This window comes from Plodia interpunctella, chromosome 3, assembly GCF_027563975.2.
Source record: "Plodia interpunctella isolate USDA-ARS_2022_Savannah chromosome 3, ilPloInte3.2, whole genome shotgun sequence".
Lineage (NCBI taxonomy): Eukaryota > Metazoa > Arthropoda > Insecta > Lepidoptera > Pyralidae > Plodia > Plodia interpunctella.
The window spans coordinates 6,646,005-6,663,847 of record NC_071296.1 but is presented as its reverse complement, the minus strand read 5'-3'; the positions used below and the strand labels follow the sequence as shown (position 1 = coordinate 6,663,847).

Here is a 17,843-nt window from a genome sequence, read left to right as displayed (position 1 = left end):
ACAGAAAATATGAAAGAGATCAAACGGAAACTGATGTTTAATATCTTTAGGTTGGTATCAGTAATGCTACACATCATTTAAAAGGGCCCCGTTCGCGGGTTCACGTTCAATGCTCTAGAGTAGACAGAGAGAGCTATAGAATGTCATATCTTTTATTTGTCTGTCATTAATTTTCGCTCATACAAGAGATGAGCATATTAGAAACACATAAGAAACAAGACAGAGCGCATATCTTTTATCTCTCATCACGTGCCTGACTCAATCTGCCACTGTGTATGAATTCGAGATTAGCCGGATTGGGACAGGAAGTTGTATAAAAATTTCTGTATTGTATATCTGTATGTAGATGTAGGTACCTACTCGTCCGTCGTCTATTTCGATCCCGACGGGGCCCTTCTAATTCTATAGTCTTATAATTATTTTAGAAATTCAAAGAAAAAAAAAGCATTTGTTGACAGTTGACGTTGACATCTGTCTTAAAATCATTGAATTTTTTTGTAAAAGTGCTGTCAACGTCAACTCAATATCTGCCTTTGGCAATCAATTTTATTGCTTTGTTGTGCTTTGTTTTGTAAAAATAAATAAATAATAATTATATTTCATTTAACAATTTTCACTTCATTATAATATTATCAGATTTCCACATAATTTACAATGGGGAAGGGATTCAATAATTATATGTGCAAAAAATTCTTTCATCCTGCCTCAAGGGACAACTTGAAAAGGGTACGTATTTTTCAAAGATAAAATGTACCTAATTATCATTATATTTGTACTTTCTATGAACTATTTAAAAAATATATATATAAATGATTATTTAAATTTGATAGAGATAAAAATGTCATAATTTAATAAACCCATGTTGTGTGTCAAGAATTTTATTTATATAATCATTACTCTTTAAATCAGGTATGGATGGCTGAACAGAAAACAGAAGCCTATAAAAAGAAACAAGAGGAGTTACGAGTACAATATGAAAAAGAACAGGAACTTCATGAAAACAAGTATGTGCATTTTTAAACTTGTATCCATATAGTAATGTATGCATTTAATATTCATCATATATCTGCATTGTAGAATACTTTTAATTCTCAATCTTCATTTGGTCTTGATAATTCTTATCATAATAGTACAAAATAATATACAGATTGTCACACAACTTGATGTTATGTGCAGAAAAGATAATTGATGCTAATTACACATGTTATATTACTTTATTTTTCAAGTTGAGCAACCCTTTATCCCTAATATGATATTACAGGGCTTTATTAAGCAAGGACAGCAAGGATAAATTGAGCCTGAATTTCATGTATGAACCTCCTCCTGGTGTCAAAAAGGAGCGTGAACGTGAGGACAATGAACCAGAATATAAGTTTGAGTGGCAACGCAAATACAATGCCCCTAGGGAAAGCTATTGCAAGGGTGACCACGAAATCCGAGATCAGCCATTTGGTATACTGGTACGGAATGTAAGATGCATAAAGTGTCATAAGTGGGGTCATATAAATACAGGTTAGCATACAATATTCTATTGAAAGTTTGGAAAAAATCATTTAAGCACATATTCTTACATGCAACACATGATCACATTGCTTGACATATTCACCTGTTCGAGTAGTAAACTAGCCTAAATTGCTTTTCTCCACAACATGTCTTGCTATGGTCATTTTACTTGTGTTGCTTCAATATGTTTTCACCCCAGTGTATGATGCTGAAATATTTTCCCCACAGCATGCATCAATTCAGCTTCATTCTACACTAGCTAATTCAACAAGCTCCATATAACATTTTATTATGGACATTAGAAAGTTTAAGATTTGACTAGTTGGAAAATAGCCAATTGACAGGACATAGGATCTGTATTTTTATTTTCACTCTATATCATCTATGTTAATTGTTTACAGACAAAGAGTGCTCCATGTATTCTTTGTCAATGAGTGAGGCTCGTGCCTTGCAAGCCTCTACCTCAGCACCTGAAGAGGAAGAAGAAAAGCCAGATGTGCCTACACTAATGCAGCACATGCGTGACTCAGGGCTGGTCATGAAGCCAGGTGCAATGCCATTAGCTGCCACAAAGATGGAGGACAATGACACATCAAGCTTAACTGAAATGGATCTTATCAGTCAACTGTCCAAAAAACAAAAGAAGAAACTCTTGAAGTAAGGAAAATCAAATTATTTTGTCAAACTACATCTTTAAAATGGTAAAAGACAGACATTCACAAAAATAAAACCTTATACATACATACTTTAATATTTTTATTATAATAAATATTTATTCACTATATTATTTACAGGAAACTTGAAAAGCTGGAAAAGAAAAAGGACAAGAAACATAAGCACAAGCCTAAACATTGAAGTGAAGTACATATTGTGTTAAATATTATAAAATTGTATTTAATCAGATCATTTTTCTTGCTGTATTGTATACTGATAAAAATTAAATTATGTATTGGCCTATTACAGACTTGAGTACCCATTAAACAAATTGAATAACAGAATATAAACATAAATCAGTAATAACAACATCATATCTATCTATAGGTACTATAACTATACAAATATATTTAAATTAATAGTTGTAAATTAATAAAGTTTAGAGTACGCTTAAATATGCAGTCTCTGAAAGTACCAGTCGGATTTCAAAAAATATTTAATTGCGTCATAGCCAAATTTGAGGAAAGCTATTACCTATCAAGAATCCTAAAATCACCTCTTCTTAGTGTGTAGACTTGCTAAATTTTATTAGTATTTAATTTAACCTATTCTTATCAGGTAAATATATCACAGCATATAATATGATTATCTATTTAGGGCATTGATACATTTAAAAATTAAAACACTGACACACATGGCAACATAAGACACAAAATATAGTTTGCCATTAATAAAATAACAAAATATGTGACATTCCAAGTAGGTATTGATGGTTTTATGTGTTCCTTTTTGATATGAATAGTTTGAGTAGCAGATTACAGAGATATGAGGCTATAAGATATATAGTGGAACATCAAGCTAAGTCACAGATTTTATAATTCTGTAATCAAAGTCACAAGTATACTTCAAATTGATCCAGTCATGTGTTGTGTGTTTAGGTATGAAACCAAACTAGATTAGAACTTCATAGACCATAATATAAGTGAATATCGAATTAACAGCAGAAACCCATCGTAAAATTCCTTTACCCTTACTGAGAATTTATATTTTAACATAAGTTTTTTCATCTATCTCTATTACATTTTGCCGGTCATGCCTTTCTTTCCAATGTAAGTATAATACAAGCCCAGTTATAACAATTATGATAGCAGTTAGCACAAAAACACTTTTAAGAATAACTTTACTAGGTGTAACAAATAATCTTGCCTTCCATTGGGAAGGGTCAAAAGGGGGTGAGGGTATCACTACTATTTGAGAATTGGGGATAATTTGTGTCCAGCTTTTAGAATAACCAGACAGTCCAATTGACAAAGTGTCAACAAAATTTGGAGTTCTATCCAGACCAAATATGGAATAGGGCAATTGCAGAGCAAAATATGCTGACTGAGGTAACTGAGCACAAACGCCTGTCCTGTAAGTCCCCTCCTGAGACCAAGTGTTATAGCCAATCTTTGGCCCAGGTAAATTGGTACCTGAAATAAAATAAGTTATGAACTCAACAAATTATATCAATACCTACCATAAAAATGTTATATAGAGATAATAATAATTAATAGAGATAAGAAAATGATATTTATTGGAATACAGATAGGACATGCCTTTTTTACTTGCTTGTATTTTAGGGTCCCACTACTGGTGAAAGGCCTCTTCCATAAGATATTGCTAAGAGTACAAAACCTAGAAAGAAGAGATAAAGTCACCTAAGTGCTCTTGCATTTTATATATAAAAATAAAATCTTACCAAATGTGACCTTTCTGTTATACAAGGTTCCATTAATAACAGGTATTTTTTCATTGGTTAATCCAGTCACTACTATAACCTTGATGAAATTTGTATCATATTCAAGTTCATTTTTGAAAGCATGCAAGGTATATTTTCCATTTGTACTATTCTTCTTTACATATATTACATCCAATACACCATCCATGTAGAAGTCATAAAAAGTGGCCATTACTACATCATTACCAAATGAGTCAAAGTTATCCCATAAAATTTGATAGGTTCTATGAAACTTACATCCTGGCAATTCACATGCAATATTATGGAATAGGAAAGCTCTAGTCTCATTACTGTTTACAGGACTAAGAGTGATCAATATGTCAGGGTATCCATCCATGTTATAATCTCCACTTCGCATTGTTATTGTGTCTAAATAAATTTCCTTCTGGGGTGGTGTGAATCTCCACAATGTTCCTTTGCCATCGTTAAAATCAACTTGTAAATCATGCCATTGCTCATTATCATATATGAAAATTGTACTATTTACACATTCAATGTCATAACACACAGGTATTACTAAAAAGAATTCTCCAGATAAAGCAACATCCATGAAAAGGGCTTGTCCATATATAACCGGGTGACCCACCAGCAACTCAATACTAGAGTTGTATCGGAAGCCCTTTGAATCTTCACTTAGCCATACTTCTATATCTGAAGTTGTGGTGACGAGTAAATCAGCAGCATCATCATCATTTACATCCAAAAAGGAGTGAGAATGTGGTAGTTTAATTTCTTTAAATATTTGATTACCCATTGATATTTCAATTGGGGTTGTTCTAGACTTATCAAATATCCAGAAAACACGTTCATTTCTAGTGTTGATACCGAACAAATCCAATGTCATGTCACGATTATAGTCCATCACCAAAGGATGGCCAACAGAAATTGCTTTAATGAGGAGTGCATCAGAGCAGTTAAGACTCTGCATACCACCCCACAAAATTCTGACTTCATGTAATGTGGATGTTTCATTTTGTATTTGTGTTGTTAACAATATATCCATGTAAGCATCACCGTCATAATCACCTGGCACTATACTTGTTATAATAACATTGCTAAAATTGCAAGCATATGAAGATGGTCTCAAAAAGGGTTCTTTGTCATGGGCTAGGAAAACTTGAATGTTAGAACCGTTTATAATGAAAAAGGCATCTGTTAGTTCATCAGAATTAAAGTCTCCAAAGGCAGCTATAATACCCTCTGTGTACTTTCCAAAAGAACTTTCTGTGATATCATATAAACTATTACCTAAACTCTGATGAAATATCACCCATAAGAGTATAATTTTATATACCTTGGGATGAGACATGATTATATATGAAATGTTTTCATGTAAAACTGGTCATGAACATTACTTATCTTTTACTCGATACTTCCTCTGTAACTTAAAACATGTTTGAAAATCACCTTACTTCCTAAACGCTTTGAACACTAGCTTGTGTAACAGAATGAACAAAATATATAACCAAAACAACAAACAAGGCAGTAGTAGACGCCTATCGCCACGGAATAATATTTTTCCGAGCTTATCGCTTTGTCTAATTCCCAAGTTGTGTGTGTGTTGTGTTGAATAATGTATAAAAATCTACTCTGTGGTTGTATGTGTTCTTCTGTGGTTGTGTTCATGGAATTAGTAGGTACCTACTTACTAAATCCATGTTACGCAAAGCTCAGCGCAGATGGCGTTACTGGAACAACTAAGGTACCTACACAAACATTGCCAATGGGGGCAAAAAGCGCCAATATTGTTGCAGATTTACGAACAAAAATACCTTCTACGCAATCGTGGTGGGAGTTTAAAGGAAAAAGGAAGGATTTAGTGGATTATCCTGAAAATAATAGCACTATTTTAGGTTATGTTCTGCATTATTTGGTCAACTATGGTCATAAACTGATATAAACTTGTTTTTGACTGAAGGTCTTACCTGTATGAAGTCCATAGTTTAATAAGTCTTCACGTATGAAGTGTTCCGAGCGTTTTTTCGACCGTTTACTGGCTCGAAAATTTTACAGCATAAGACGTATCCCATAGTTTTCGAAGTTTTTATCTTATAGGAAACGATTTTTCCCAATATTTCGGCACACGAATATGCTACATTGTTGTATATTATCACAAACGAATGCTTACATAATGAAAGGATTAATAAACTACTTTAAAATAAACATTTTAATAGACATAGCAAAAGGCGACAAAGTTTTTGTGTACCTTACATACAGTATTTACTCTGGCGGGATAAATGTGCAGTAATACTCCCTATTTCATGGAACTAATCTGAAGAATATTCTGGCGATCGATATATATGATTGTTGATATATGAAACGGAAAGGGGAGGATTTAGCCTTATATATAAAAAATTGAAGAAATTTGTCGATGCATCACACCGAGAAAATAAAAGGCGGTTGTAGCAGTGCAGTTTGGTGCCACGTATAAAAATAAAAACAATAAATGTCAATAAAGTTAAAATATCTAACCTGTCAAGTCAATATGTCAAACAAAATGGCTGCGGTATAATTTATTTATGATATACCTAGGAGAAAAAATTTATTTGTCTATTTTTCAACAAATAAATAATTGGAGCCACTCTCTTTCTCCTAATCCTTGTTGTTTCAAGATCAACTATGGCTGATAGTGTTCAAATATTAAGACGCAATCGTCCTGGCTCGAAAGCCAAGGTAGTTAATTATTTGTATTTAGACCTTCATTTATTTCAATTTTCTTTCTGTTGGAATGAATATGTTGTTTAATACATCAAGAGATTTTCCAGGACTTTTGTCGATGGCCCGACGAACCATTTGAAGAAATGGATAGTACTTTGGCTGTTCCTCAATTTATTCAACAAACTATTCGACGTGATCCATCCAACTTGGAAGCCATTCTGAAAATGCCTGAAGCACAGGACGAGGGTGTATGGAAATACGAACATTTACGGTATATTACCGTTATTAATTTACTAATTACACAATATTAGTCTGATGCTTAGTAAACTTTACTGTTTATTTATGTAGTACTCAGTGTCCATGTTATAATAATAATGGTTTTAAATTTTTTATACTTTGTTCCATTGTGATATCTATACCTGAGTTCCATAATAAATATATTTGATTTGATTTTTGTTTTCAGTCAATTTTGTATGGAATTAAATGGCCTTGCAGTCAGATTACAAAGTGAGTGCAAACCAGAAACTTGTACTCAAATGACAGCTACAGAACAATGGATTTTCTTATGTGCAGCTCATAAGACTCCTAAAGAATGTCCTGCTATTGACTACACTAGACACACTCTCGATGGTGCTGCTTGTTTACTTAACAGTAACAAGTACTTTCCTAGCAGGTACAAAAAAATTAATTTTCATGTTATCTCTACTTAGTGTAGATTTATTTTAGAGATATGCCTCTAATGTGTTAAAAGAGCCAAAAACCACATTACATTATAATAATATGTTGAGCAAATATAAGGTATGGTTGATATGAGTTTCCACACTTCAATGCTTTAATCTACAAATGACTTAATTATGAACTTTTTGTATTTCAGAGTGAGCATCAAAGAATCTTCAGTTGCAAAGTTGGGCTCTGTATGCCGAAGAGTTTACAGAATATTCTCCCATGCATATTTCCATCACCGTGCAATATTTGATTCCTTCGAAAAGGAAACTCATTTATGCAAAAGATTTACCTATTTTGTGACAAAATACTCTATTATATCAAAAGAAATTTTGATTTTACCAAAACTTGATGACGAAACACCACTGGCTCAGCCTGTTGGTGAATCAGAAGCCTGAGGGTTAAAGAAGTAATTTATTTTATAAATATCTTTTGTTTGTATTCATGGCATTTATTTAAATTTCACTTGTATTAAGTATCAATAAAACAATCAGAATGTCTAATTCCAGAGTTTTGATCATGGATCTGATGTTTTAAAGTAGAAATATTTTTAATTAATTAATGTGTAATGTAAGCATAAACTTACAATATAAATTAAAATGTCTGCATTGTAATGTAGTGGATTGTAGGTCACATCATTTATTGTAACCATTATTCATTAGAGTAACTGAACATGTGTGTATCCATAAGTTATGTGTCTTCAATATTATCTATTACAGACATTGTAATATAGTTCTTTAAATTTCAGAGTGATTAAATTGAGGAATTACAGCAAAATCTATATTCCAATCAATTGTGTTTTGATCTATACCCAGTCTAGCCATAAATATTGTAAAAAAAGAAAAAATATATTTTTCTATTGCAAATAATATTGCTTTTACAGTATGTTCGTTTAATACATAAATGTATAACAATTTAAAATATAAAAACCTCAAAGTGGTTCCAAGCGTATGGACAGTTTTAAAAATTGCATTTGACTCCATACCTACTTCGTGTAATGCAACCACAGCGATTCGGTTCTCTTTATCACCCGACTCCCATTTTAATATCGCAAAATATTTTACAATGTATTGGCGCCAAAATAAAAGACAAGACAATGAAACATGAAAAATCATATAAAAATAACGGATTCCAAATTCAAATGTAATATTTTATTTCGTTTTAATAGGTCATATTACGCAAAGCTCAGCGCAGATGCTACTGGTACAAATAAGGTACACAAACATTGCCAATGGAGGCAAAAAGCGCCAATTTTCAATATTGTTGTAGATTTACGACCAAAAATACCTTCTACCCAATCGTGGTGCGAGTTTAAAAGAAAAAGGAAGGATTTAGTGGATTATCCTGAAAATATTAACACTATTTTATGTTATGAACTGCATTATTTGGTCAACTGTGGCCATAAACTTGATTTTGACTGAAGATCTTACCTGTATGAAGTCCATATTTGAATAAGTTTTCATGTGTGAAGTGTTTCGAGCTTTTTTTCGACCATTTACTGGCTCGAAAATTTTACAGAGTGCGACGTATCCCATAATTTTGAAAGTTTTCCTCTTATGGAAAATGATTTTTACCAATATTTCGGCACCTGAATATGCTACATTATATTTCCACAAACGAATGCTTACATAATGAAATGATTAATAAAGTACTCTAAAATAAACGTTTTAATCGACATAGCAAAAGGCGGTAAAGCTTTTGTGTACTTATGTAACATACAGTGCTGTACTCTGGCGGGATAAATGTGCAATAATACTCCCTATAGTAACAGTATGTATGGCCCAGACTAAGTATAGATTTAGGCCAGCAAGATGAAAAATTATAAAGATACTTTAACATTATATTATTGCGAAATGTATGTAATGCAAATTGTGAATGTTGTATATTATCTCTTTTCCTCAAAATTGAATATAGGTGTTTACCACCTATTCAAATTATTATTTTTTATTATACGACACACTCCTTAAGTTCACAACCACATAAAAGTAAATTTATATCTGCATTGTTACAAACTTTCTAAAATCGTCATCCAATCCTTTGGTATGATGAGAACACAAATCCCAAGCTAATCTAACTAACCTTTATGGTGACATCTAACTGCTACATTATTTCTGGCAAATGAAACAAGAAAAACAGTAAAGGTGTTGCATGCTGTTGGGCAGGATTCTTCACTTGTATTTAAAACAATAATTCCCTGATTTTGAAAGAAAAACAATATATATACTATAAAAATAATTATATTTCAATAAATAAACAATAACTTTATGAGCTTGCTGGATTCTTCTTATATTTAAATGGTTTTTTAAATTTGTATGATTGGTTTTGCTTCGGGTTGCTGATGGTTTCTTGCCAGAATTTTTTTCCATTCAAACTTTGATACCTGAAACATATGACATTTAGTAATATAATATTAATTTAAATAATGCAATGTACATAACAGGAAAAGGCAGGCATATAAAAGCATAGCTTAAAAAGTTGCCTTCTGAATAATCTATGATATAAATATAATAAAGCTAGAGTTGCATACTAGTTTTTGGAAATATGAGTCTTATTAGTATGAAAGCCATATCTATGTGAAAGGCAATTTAGAATCCTGTAAATCCTATGAGAGTATAACCCTGTGGCACAGCCAGTTTGTAATAAGAACACTTACCCAAGTTGTACAGTGTCAGATATAACACCAATTGACAACATAATATGTATAACTGGAATTTGCCGTTTGACTACAATTGTTTCAAGACCATCTAATTTTGGCTCCCAATATTCTTCGACACTGAAAGATTGTTAAAGATAGGCATTACAATCTAAAATGTAAGCAATTATACATTAGACTTATCTTTATTCTAGTTCACTGTAACGATCAGAGAAACAAATTAGAGTTAACAATTTGTTCAATTTCAAATTAATTAGAGTACCTATGCCTAACCTTTTATGTGTGAGTTTTGTGACTTGGTGTTCAATGGAAAATTGTCTCTTCAAGATTTCTGCACATGAAATAGCTTTAGGAATGCCTACTCCTGCTGCACTCCATACAACAACAGTAACAGCTTTATCCTCTAAAATACCAGAAGCGTGGGTCAAAAGGTTAGACATTTTACTGCCTCCTTTAACCTGAAAACACAGAGCTGTTACTCTACATATCCATGCAGCAGGTAGGTATATCAAATTCTGTACACACTATAAGGATTAGCTATCGAAAAGTATCTGAAATTAATACTAATCTCTAGTTTCATATAAAGAAGAACAACATCTCGAAAGCTGCTGATGTACATATACATACTTGCATCCAAAGAAAATCATCAGGTAAGCCATTGATGGGTATGTTATCGCGGTCTAATTCTTCTTCCACGTTTTTGCCTTTGTAATAATTCTCCATCTGGAAGAATTTTGTTTGCGAAAATGTTTGGCGAAAATGAAAATAACTTTTCATCCGGCGCTGTCAGTGTCAGTCAGTTAGAGGTACCTTACCTAATATAATTCTTAGAGAATCATAGAGAATAGATTTAGAATCCAGTGACAGTGACAATACAATGACATTCAGATAAGAAAGTGGCGGCAAAGAAAGTGTTTATTTTTACATCATTTGCCAAAGTTGATCTCTGAAAAATACTGAAAGAAATTAAGTAATATAGAAATTTAGTAAGTAATTAATAATTACAAAGTATAAATACCATTGTCCAAAATGTCCATACTGTCAATCCTGTGTAAACGTTATGAACGTACAAATATTCATCGCATATTGGTGTTTATCGAAATAGGTAGTTAGTAAAATTGGTCCATTATTACTCGTGTTCAATATAGGTAGTAGACAATTATTTATATTTATTTTTATTTTATATAATAGGACAAATCACACAGATTGAGCTAGCCCCAAAGTAAGTTCGAGACTTGTGTTATGGGGTACTAACTCAACCATACTATATTTTATAACAAATACATAGATAAACATCCCAGACCTGGGCCAATCAGAAAAAGATCATTTTCCATCTTGACCCGACCGGGGATCGAACCCGGGACCTCTCGGTTCACAGGCAAGCATTTTACTACTACGCCACCGAGGTCGTCGATCCTTATCCTTACATACCTAAAACAATCCTTACATAAAACAAAGTCCTCTGCCGCGTCTGTCTGTTTGTTCACTGTAAACTCAAAATGATTTTCATGCGGTTTTTACCAATAGATAGTGTGAGGAAGGTTTAGGTATATAATTCAAATGTGTTTACTTGCGAAATTTCTACAGATGTGGAGGGTCGGGACGAATAAGGGGTTAATCAGGCCCTGTGGAAGTAGGTTCTACAAGGCTAATGTCCCGACCCTCCGCATCTGTAAGAATTTTGCAACTAAAGCACTAACCGCATCGCTGTATGTCTAGGATGTATACAAGTAGTATTTATTTTTTTCTAACCGTTGTAGTCTACCAACTTCATCGAAAACAGTTTGGTTTTAGGACAACAGATCAGTACATACATAGCTTTTAGTAAAACAAGCAGAACACTCCAGTATTTACGCAACATATGTACCTATACTATACAAACGGACCAAGAAAAGGTTATCTAAATCGATATAAATAAGTCATGGCTAAACAATTATCGGCAGTTCTATTTGCTCGACAAATTTACTTCGACAAGACGATAAAATGAGAGTTACAACGACGGCAGTGGTAATTTGTGCTTTAGCGATAGTTTCCGTTTCCTCTAGAAGAGTGGCCTCGATAGACGAGCGATGGGTGTGCAATATCAAGAGGTCCTGCATGGAATGCCTACAGTTTAGACATTGTTCATGGTGCCCTACCGAGAACAGATGTTTTTCGAGCCTGTTACCAAGTCATGAAGACTTTTGTAAGAATTCAAAAGTAATACACAAACATAACGGACGTAAGTACACTTTATATAACATGTGAGTTTAGACCTATACGTAGGTAGGTATCTAAGATGAAATTTCAAGAGCTTTTATCGTATCATTGACAAATCTATCCCAGATTAAATATTTTTTTCATATCTCCCGAAAATTTAAAAACTCAGAATCAAGATATTATGTAGGTACCTGTTAAGATTTACTTACATATTAGTAATTAAGTACTTCTCGATCGTGCGGGAATATAATTATATATTCCTACTAATTTTAAAATATATAAATTAAATATATTGGCTAGGTGATCGATCGAACAAATTTATTTAGAAAAAACAAACACGATTTAAATAGAAATTTTGTAATCATATGATTTTCTAAACAGCCAGTGAATGAGTTAACTTCCATGAAAAAATCTTAGCAATCTTAGTGATCTCCATAGATCACTGGCAGTTTACATTTAAAATGTTAAATGGACGCCAATAGTAATCAATCATACATATAATAAATAATAAGTAGAAAAAAATCTGTATATTGAATAAATTTACATAAAGATAAAATTAGGCGATAGAATCGCAGCAGCTGAGTAAGAATTTGAAAAAAAAATCTGTCTGTTTGTCTGTTTGGACACGCTAATCTTCGGAACTACTGAACGGATTTGAATGAAACTTTTGTTATATAGCTATTAAGCCCGGGCAACATATAGGGTATAAATTATTTTTAAAACTAAAATGAAAAATAAAATGAAACTTTTTTTGTTATATAGCTGCTATTAAGCCTGGGCAAAATATGAGGTATAACATATATAAATGATTTTGAAAAATGGAACACCTGATGAAGAACAATGATGGTACAGCTTAACTATAGGTAATATAGAAATTACGCATTTAAAAAAGTTGTTCAGTCTGATGAGCATTTTCTGCTGAGATATAAAAATCGAAGATCTGGAACACCTGATGCATACCCATGATGGTCCAGATAAACTATAGGAAATATAGAAATGACGCCCTAATAAAAGTTGTTCAGTCTGATGAGCATTTTCTGTTGAGGTATAAAAATTGAAGAATCTAGAATTATTATTGAATTGAATATTGAACACCTGATGCAGAATTGCAGACCCATGATGATCGAGCGAAACTATAGGAAATATAGAAATGATGCCTTAACAAAAGTTGTTCAGCCTGATGAGCATTTACTGGTGAGGTATAAACATCGAAGATCTGGAACACCTGAAGAAGAGTCATAATGGTCCAGATAAACTATAGGAAACATACCTATATATCAGTCGTATGAGCATCTTCTGTATAGTATATATAGTATCGTTACGCTTTGTCTGTACAGTTAAATTTCTCAAATAACTTCGACTCCTTACCAAAAATTGTTCGGCCACGGGAACGAAATCACGAGCATCAGCTAGTCCTTAATAAATTATGCTGTGTAAAGATTGAGTGTCTTGACACAGCATAATTTATTAAGGCATAAGAGGCTTATCTGCTTTAATAAATTTTGTACTTAGTTATAGTATGTACAGCTAATATATCTTTTAAATATTGTATCGGCGTTCATCAGCATCCTTCACGACAGTCAAATCAGTGTATTGCCCCCTACACCCGTTATTGTATCTTTGTTACAGTTAGCTTAGAAGAATCAGCAGAATGTGCCTGCACGCCTCCGGAAGAGCTCAAGCAGAATTGTCGTCCACCAGGCCAGCTGGAGGACTGCTATGGACGCGGCACTTGCCTATGCGGCCGCTGTAGTTGCAACTCGACTTTTGATCAGATTCACCCTACTAAAGTACACATATTTTTTATGTAGATCTATATAGGTCGTAGTTTCAATTTGGAATAAGAAGTAGGTAATTTGTAAAATAATCAAGACAGAATGAGAGTGGTGTTGGTTTTTAAACCACCTATTTAAATATCTAATAACTTATAATAAAAAAATATTTATTTGAATTTCTTAGAGTTTGATAAGTTTGTCTTCTTTAAGCTTTATTTTATTTCTTCCCTTTTTCATCATCCAAAGGTACGCTGAAAATTTGTATTTGAATAAAGGAAATTATAAATGACTTGTATCTCATTGATGAGTTTGGTTTTGTTACAGATGGTATTTGGCGAGTACTGTCAATACGATAACTTTTCCTGTGATGGACCTAGGTGTAACGAAGGACCTTACTCTATAGTCGAAGCTGAAGAGGACGATGATGACACTGGAGTTGTGGATGACACGCCTACTGATGCTGTCGAAGATGTACACCTTACTACTTAATCACCTACTTATTTTTAAGTACATACTTTTATTTGCTTACAGGCTGAGTGGTGTGTGTGTCTGTGTGTAAGTTAGGGGTCGTTCACACTGAAACATAAGCGGAATATTTTATGGTTACGTTAGAAATTTATATAGCGCTGGCGAACTTTTTTTGGATTATTCATTAGGTCTAAAATTTTCAGCTTTATTGTTATTTATCTTTTTTTTACTAGAATAATATATTAATTAGAATGACATATACTCTATAATCTAGGTATGCGGCAAACATAGTTTAAAGGTGCCTCTTAGAAACAACGTTATATCAATATCCTACCTACTTCGAATATTTAAGAAAGTTATTATTGTATCGATGTATATATCTATATAGTATATATTTATTTCAAAAAGCCCTTCAGGAGGCTTTGAGAGAGTTATAAAATTTGTGTGTTGTTTTTTTGTTGCATATTTATGCTTCGAATAACTGTTTTTTTTATTTAATTTCAATGTTGATCTTACTCATCATCACACAACTTTACCAATATTGCAATAGAAGAACGTTCAATAATTAAATATACTGAACTTAGTTCTGGCTCGTACATACCCCAGTTGTAATTTTAAAAACTTATTTTTATTTAAAAGTCAAGAAACTCGTTGAACAGTGGGCTATAAAGAATGGCGAAAAGTCGTCGCTGGCGTTGGTTTTCAGAGAGCGCGCTCGAGCGAAGAATCTGCGCCTCAATTAGGGAATTGATATGAGCGGGTCTGTCGCGGATGGCTCATCGGGCTCGAGTGGCTGCTCGTTATGGTACGCGAAATTAGATTTCAACGAGGCTATTTTCTTCTTCCACGACTCCAACTTTTATTTCCTTGAGATCTATCGAGTCTTCGCTGCAATCGATGGCTGACGCTGTGTTGAGCTAAATACGTAGGTGCTTACTAAAATAATCACTGGGACTGACTTAACTTTTCTTTAATTACTTATTGTAGGTACCTTTTAGCTTAGATGATCGATGGGTATGCATTTGACTACTACCTACATAATTATTTCCTATTATTCCCTATAAATTATTTCCTATAAATTAAATAAATATCTTTAATTTTCACAAAAGTTTTTGTTTTTATTGTATCCATTGTCGTTTAAGTATCTATATGATTCAGTTGAAGAAGGACGATTATAGGTAATTATAATAAAAGGAACTTGAACATTTAAATGTTTAAGAAACATAGCACAATCTAAGTGAATTTGTGTTCAATAATTGTGGTGAAATTTACCCTCGCGGTCGCGCTCCCGTAGCATACAATTGAATTATGGATGGAGCGCTTAAATTGTTTTAGTGTCGATGAAGCATCTCCCGCAAGTTGCTATCGACCACCCAGAAAGACTTAGGTACCTACTTTTGAAGAACGCGCGTGGCGTGAATTTTAACCGTAAAAATGGGTCTTCATTCTAGGAAGATGTTTGTGGGATGAGTTTAATTAAAATATCATTTATTATTGTTAAGTATTAAGCACTTAGGTTATTAAAGATTTATATGATTTAATCAATAACTTAACTGAAAAAATTGGTGAAAACAATGTTAACAATTTACGATTTGAGTTTGCATATATTTCAAAGTTACCGAGGTCGTTAACTTTGACGACCTCGGTGGCCAAGTGGTAAAGTGCTTGCCTCCGAACCGAGAGGTCCTGGGTTCGATCCCCGGTCGGGTCATGATGGAAAATTATATTTTTCTTATTGGCCCGGGTCTTGGATGTTTACTTATATATGTATATGTTATAAAATATAGTATCGTTGAGTATTAATATCCCATAACACAAGTCTCGAACTTACTTTGGGGCTAGCTCAATAGCTGTGTGATTTGTCCTAATATATTATTTATTATTTACTTAAATATTGGTTTTGTGCCCGTCTGGGCCGTATGCCGTTCGCCCACCTGGCCCTAACAGAAGGGGCAAACCCAAGAAGTGCTGCCTTAATTGGCGTCGTCAAAGATATACGTGCCAATGGTGCGACAACTAGGGATGCCGACGACCATGCAAAGTGAGGTAAGCGGACCCGAGGCTCCGACGCTTAACGTCTGGGAAGAAACCAGGAAAATGCTCCGATTAGAGAGAGATACTGGTTTTGTATCCCTTTTCCAATACTCCACAGTAGATTTCTATATACCATATCAATATATAGATATGTATGTATGTTTTATACTAAAAAGCATAAGCTATTCATTCTTCAATGACTTCCATCTGTACCGACGAATTTGATATATATGCCTACATCCAGATATCGAATAATCGCTTAAGCCGTATCGTGACCTGAATTTGAAGCGCGGCCTAAGACGTCAATGAAGTTTGGTAGATATATATTGCACAATAGGGGAGAGGATATCTCACATAATAATATGGCACTGGTATTCCGGCGTGGGAAGAATGCACGTTCCGTCGAGTCGGCGACTCCTAGCGCTCATGGCCTCATATCGCGTATTCCATCCAATGTTTTCTGCTTTTTTAATCTTTCCAGGACCAAAAAAGTATGGGAATAAATTGACAATACTTTTTTAATTACAAAGAACACACATAACAAAGTTTGTGTGTTGTGTTTTTAAAAATAAGTAGCCTGAAGTAGAACAAAGAGAACGGAAACAAATGTTAACGAAACTGACAGGCAGACAGACTTTCGCATTTATAATATTACTAGGAATGCGATTTCAGACTGGATAGTGTCTATTGTTTTTAAATAGGACTATATCATACAACCTAATGACGGCTGCGCGGCGAATATCTTTGCCCAAATAAAAAGACATTTTCATTTTATACAGGTTAATAATACTAACCTAAGCTAATGAATATTTATAGATCCTTACTTATTCTGAGCACCTTACCATTTTAAAGACTTAGGTACTTACTTAACCCAAATTTGAGGCAAGGCAAAATATGCGATTTAAATGAAATTGTAATAAATAGGTACATACCTATATTTTAAATGACAATATTTAATGTATTTCAAAATTATCGATTTTAAATATTTTTATAGCGTGGAATAATAAAAAAAATATGATAAAATTGAGCTAGGTACCTTGCTTCTTTCCTTGAATTCTACGAAAGGTAAAAATTAAATACGAAGGGGAAAATTAGTACTTAGTAACAAATGTTGAAGTAGGTACCACCTGAGCTGTAATCAAATATGTAATTGTCATGTCCGTAGTCCACTGTTCGAAAGATAAGGCGTACCTACGCTTATGGTGGCCATGGGTTTGAGTCCCATCGGACTTAGGTACTATATGTTATGTGTTATTACAATATTCATGATTTGCTTAAATGTGGAGCTTCTGTGTGAAGCTCCACATTGAACACTGTCCTAAACAGAAACCGATTTTTTAATACGTGTTCTGACCTAATCTAATCTAATTATGACGAGCAGAACTGAATTTTCGAT

At 33.3% G+C, this 17,843-nt stretch overlaps 5 protein-coding genes across 5 annotated transcripts; 3 read left to right on the top strand and 2 right to left on the bottom strand.

The window, feature by feature from the left end:
- Positions 1-509: 509 nt before the first annotated feature.
- LOC128683464 (uncharacterized protein) lies at positions 510-2,465 on the top strand. The gene is made up of 5 exons (XM_053769139.1): positions 510-726; positions 910-1,004; positions 1,262-1,512; positions 1,905-2,160; positions 2,298-2,465. Exons 1-5 carry the CDS (start codon positions 655-657, stop codon positions 2,356-2,358), a joined length of 735 nt encoding a protein of 244 aa, XP_053625114.1. The 5' UTR covers positions 510-654; the 3' UTR covers positions 2,359-2,465.
- On the bottom strand, positions 2,243-5,524 carry LOC128683463 (uncharacterized protein). Its single transcript, XM_053769138.1, has 2 exons — positions 3,899-5,524; positions 2,243-3,629 (listed from the first exon to the last, which is right to left on the bottom strand). Exons 1-2 carry the CDS (start codon positions 5,244-5,246, stop codon positions 3,199-3,201), a joined length of 1,779 nt encoding a protein of 592 aa, XP_053625113.1. The 5' UTR covers positions 5,247-5,524; the 3' UTR covers positions 2,243-3,198.
- An 879-nt stretch (positions 5,525-6,403) lies between these two features.
- Mob4 (MOB kinase activator 4) lies at positions 6,404-8,111 on the top strand. The gene is made up of 4 exons (XM_053769140.2): positions 6,404-6,610; positions 6,703-6,866; positions 7,059-7,268; positions 7,470-8,111. Exons 1-4 carry the CDS (start codon positions 6,557-6,559, stop codon positions 7,714-7,716), a joined length of 675 nt encoding a protein of 224 aa, XP_053625115.1. The 5' UTR covers positions 6,404-6,556; the 3' UTR covers positions 7,717-8,111.
- A 1,426-nt stretch (positions 8,112-9,537) lies between these two features.
- Rpp25 (Ribonuclease P/MRP subunit p25) lies at positions 9,538-10,787 on the bottom strand. Its single transcript, XM_053769141.1, has 4 exons — positions 10,599-10,787; positions 10,245-10,429; positions 9,972-10,091; positions 9,538-9,698 (listed from the first exon to the last, which is right to left on the bottom strand). Exons 1-4 carry the CDS (start codon positions 10,746-10,748, stop codon positions 9,581-9,583), a joined length of 573 nt encoding a protein of 190 aa, XP_053625116.1. The 5' UTR covers positions 10,749-10,787; the 3' UTR covers positions 9,538-9,580.
- Positions 10,788-11,883: 1,096 nt separating this feature from the next.
- LOC128683468 (uncharacterized) lies at positions 11,884-15,521 on the top strand. The gene is made up of 3 exons (XM_053769142.2): positions 11,884-12,192; positions 13,800-13,960; positions 14,270-15,521. Exons 1-3 carry the CDS (start codon positions 11,955-11,957, stop codon positions 14,432-14,434), a joined length of 564 nt encoding a protein of 187 aa, XP_053625117.1. The 5' UTR covers positions 11,884-11,954; the 3' UTR covers positions 14,435-15,521.
- Positions 15,522-17,843: the final 2,322 nt, after the last annotated feature.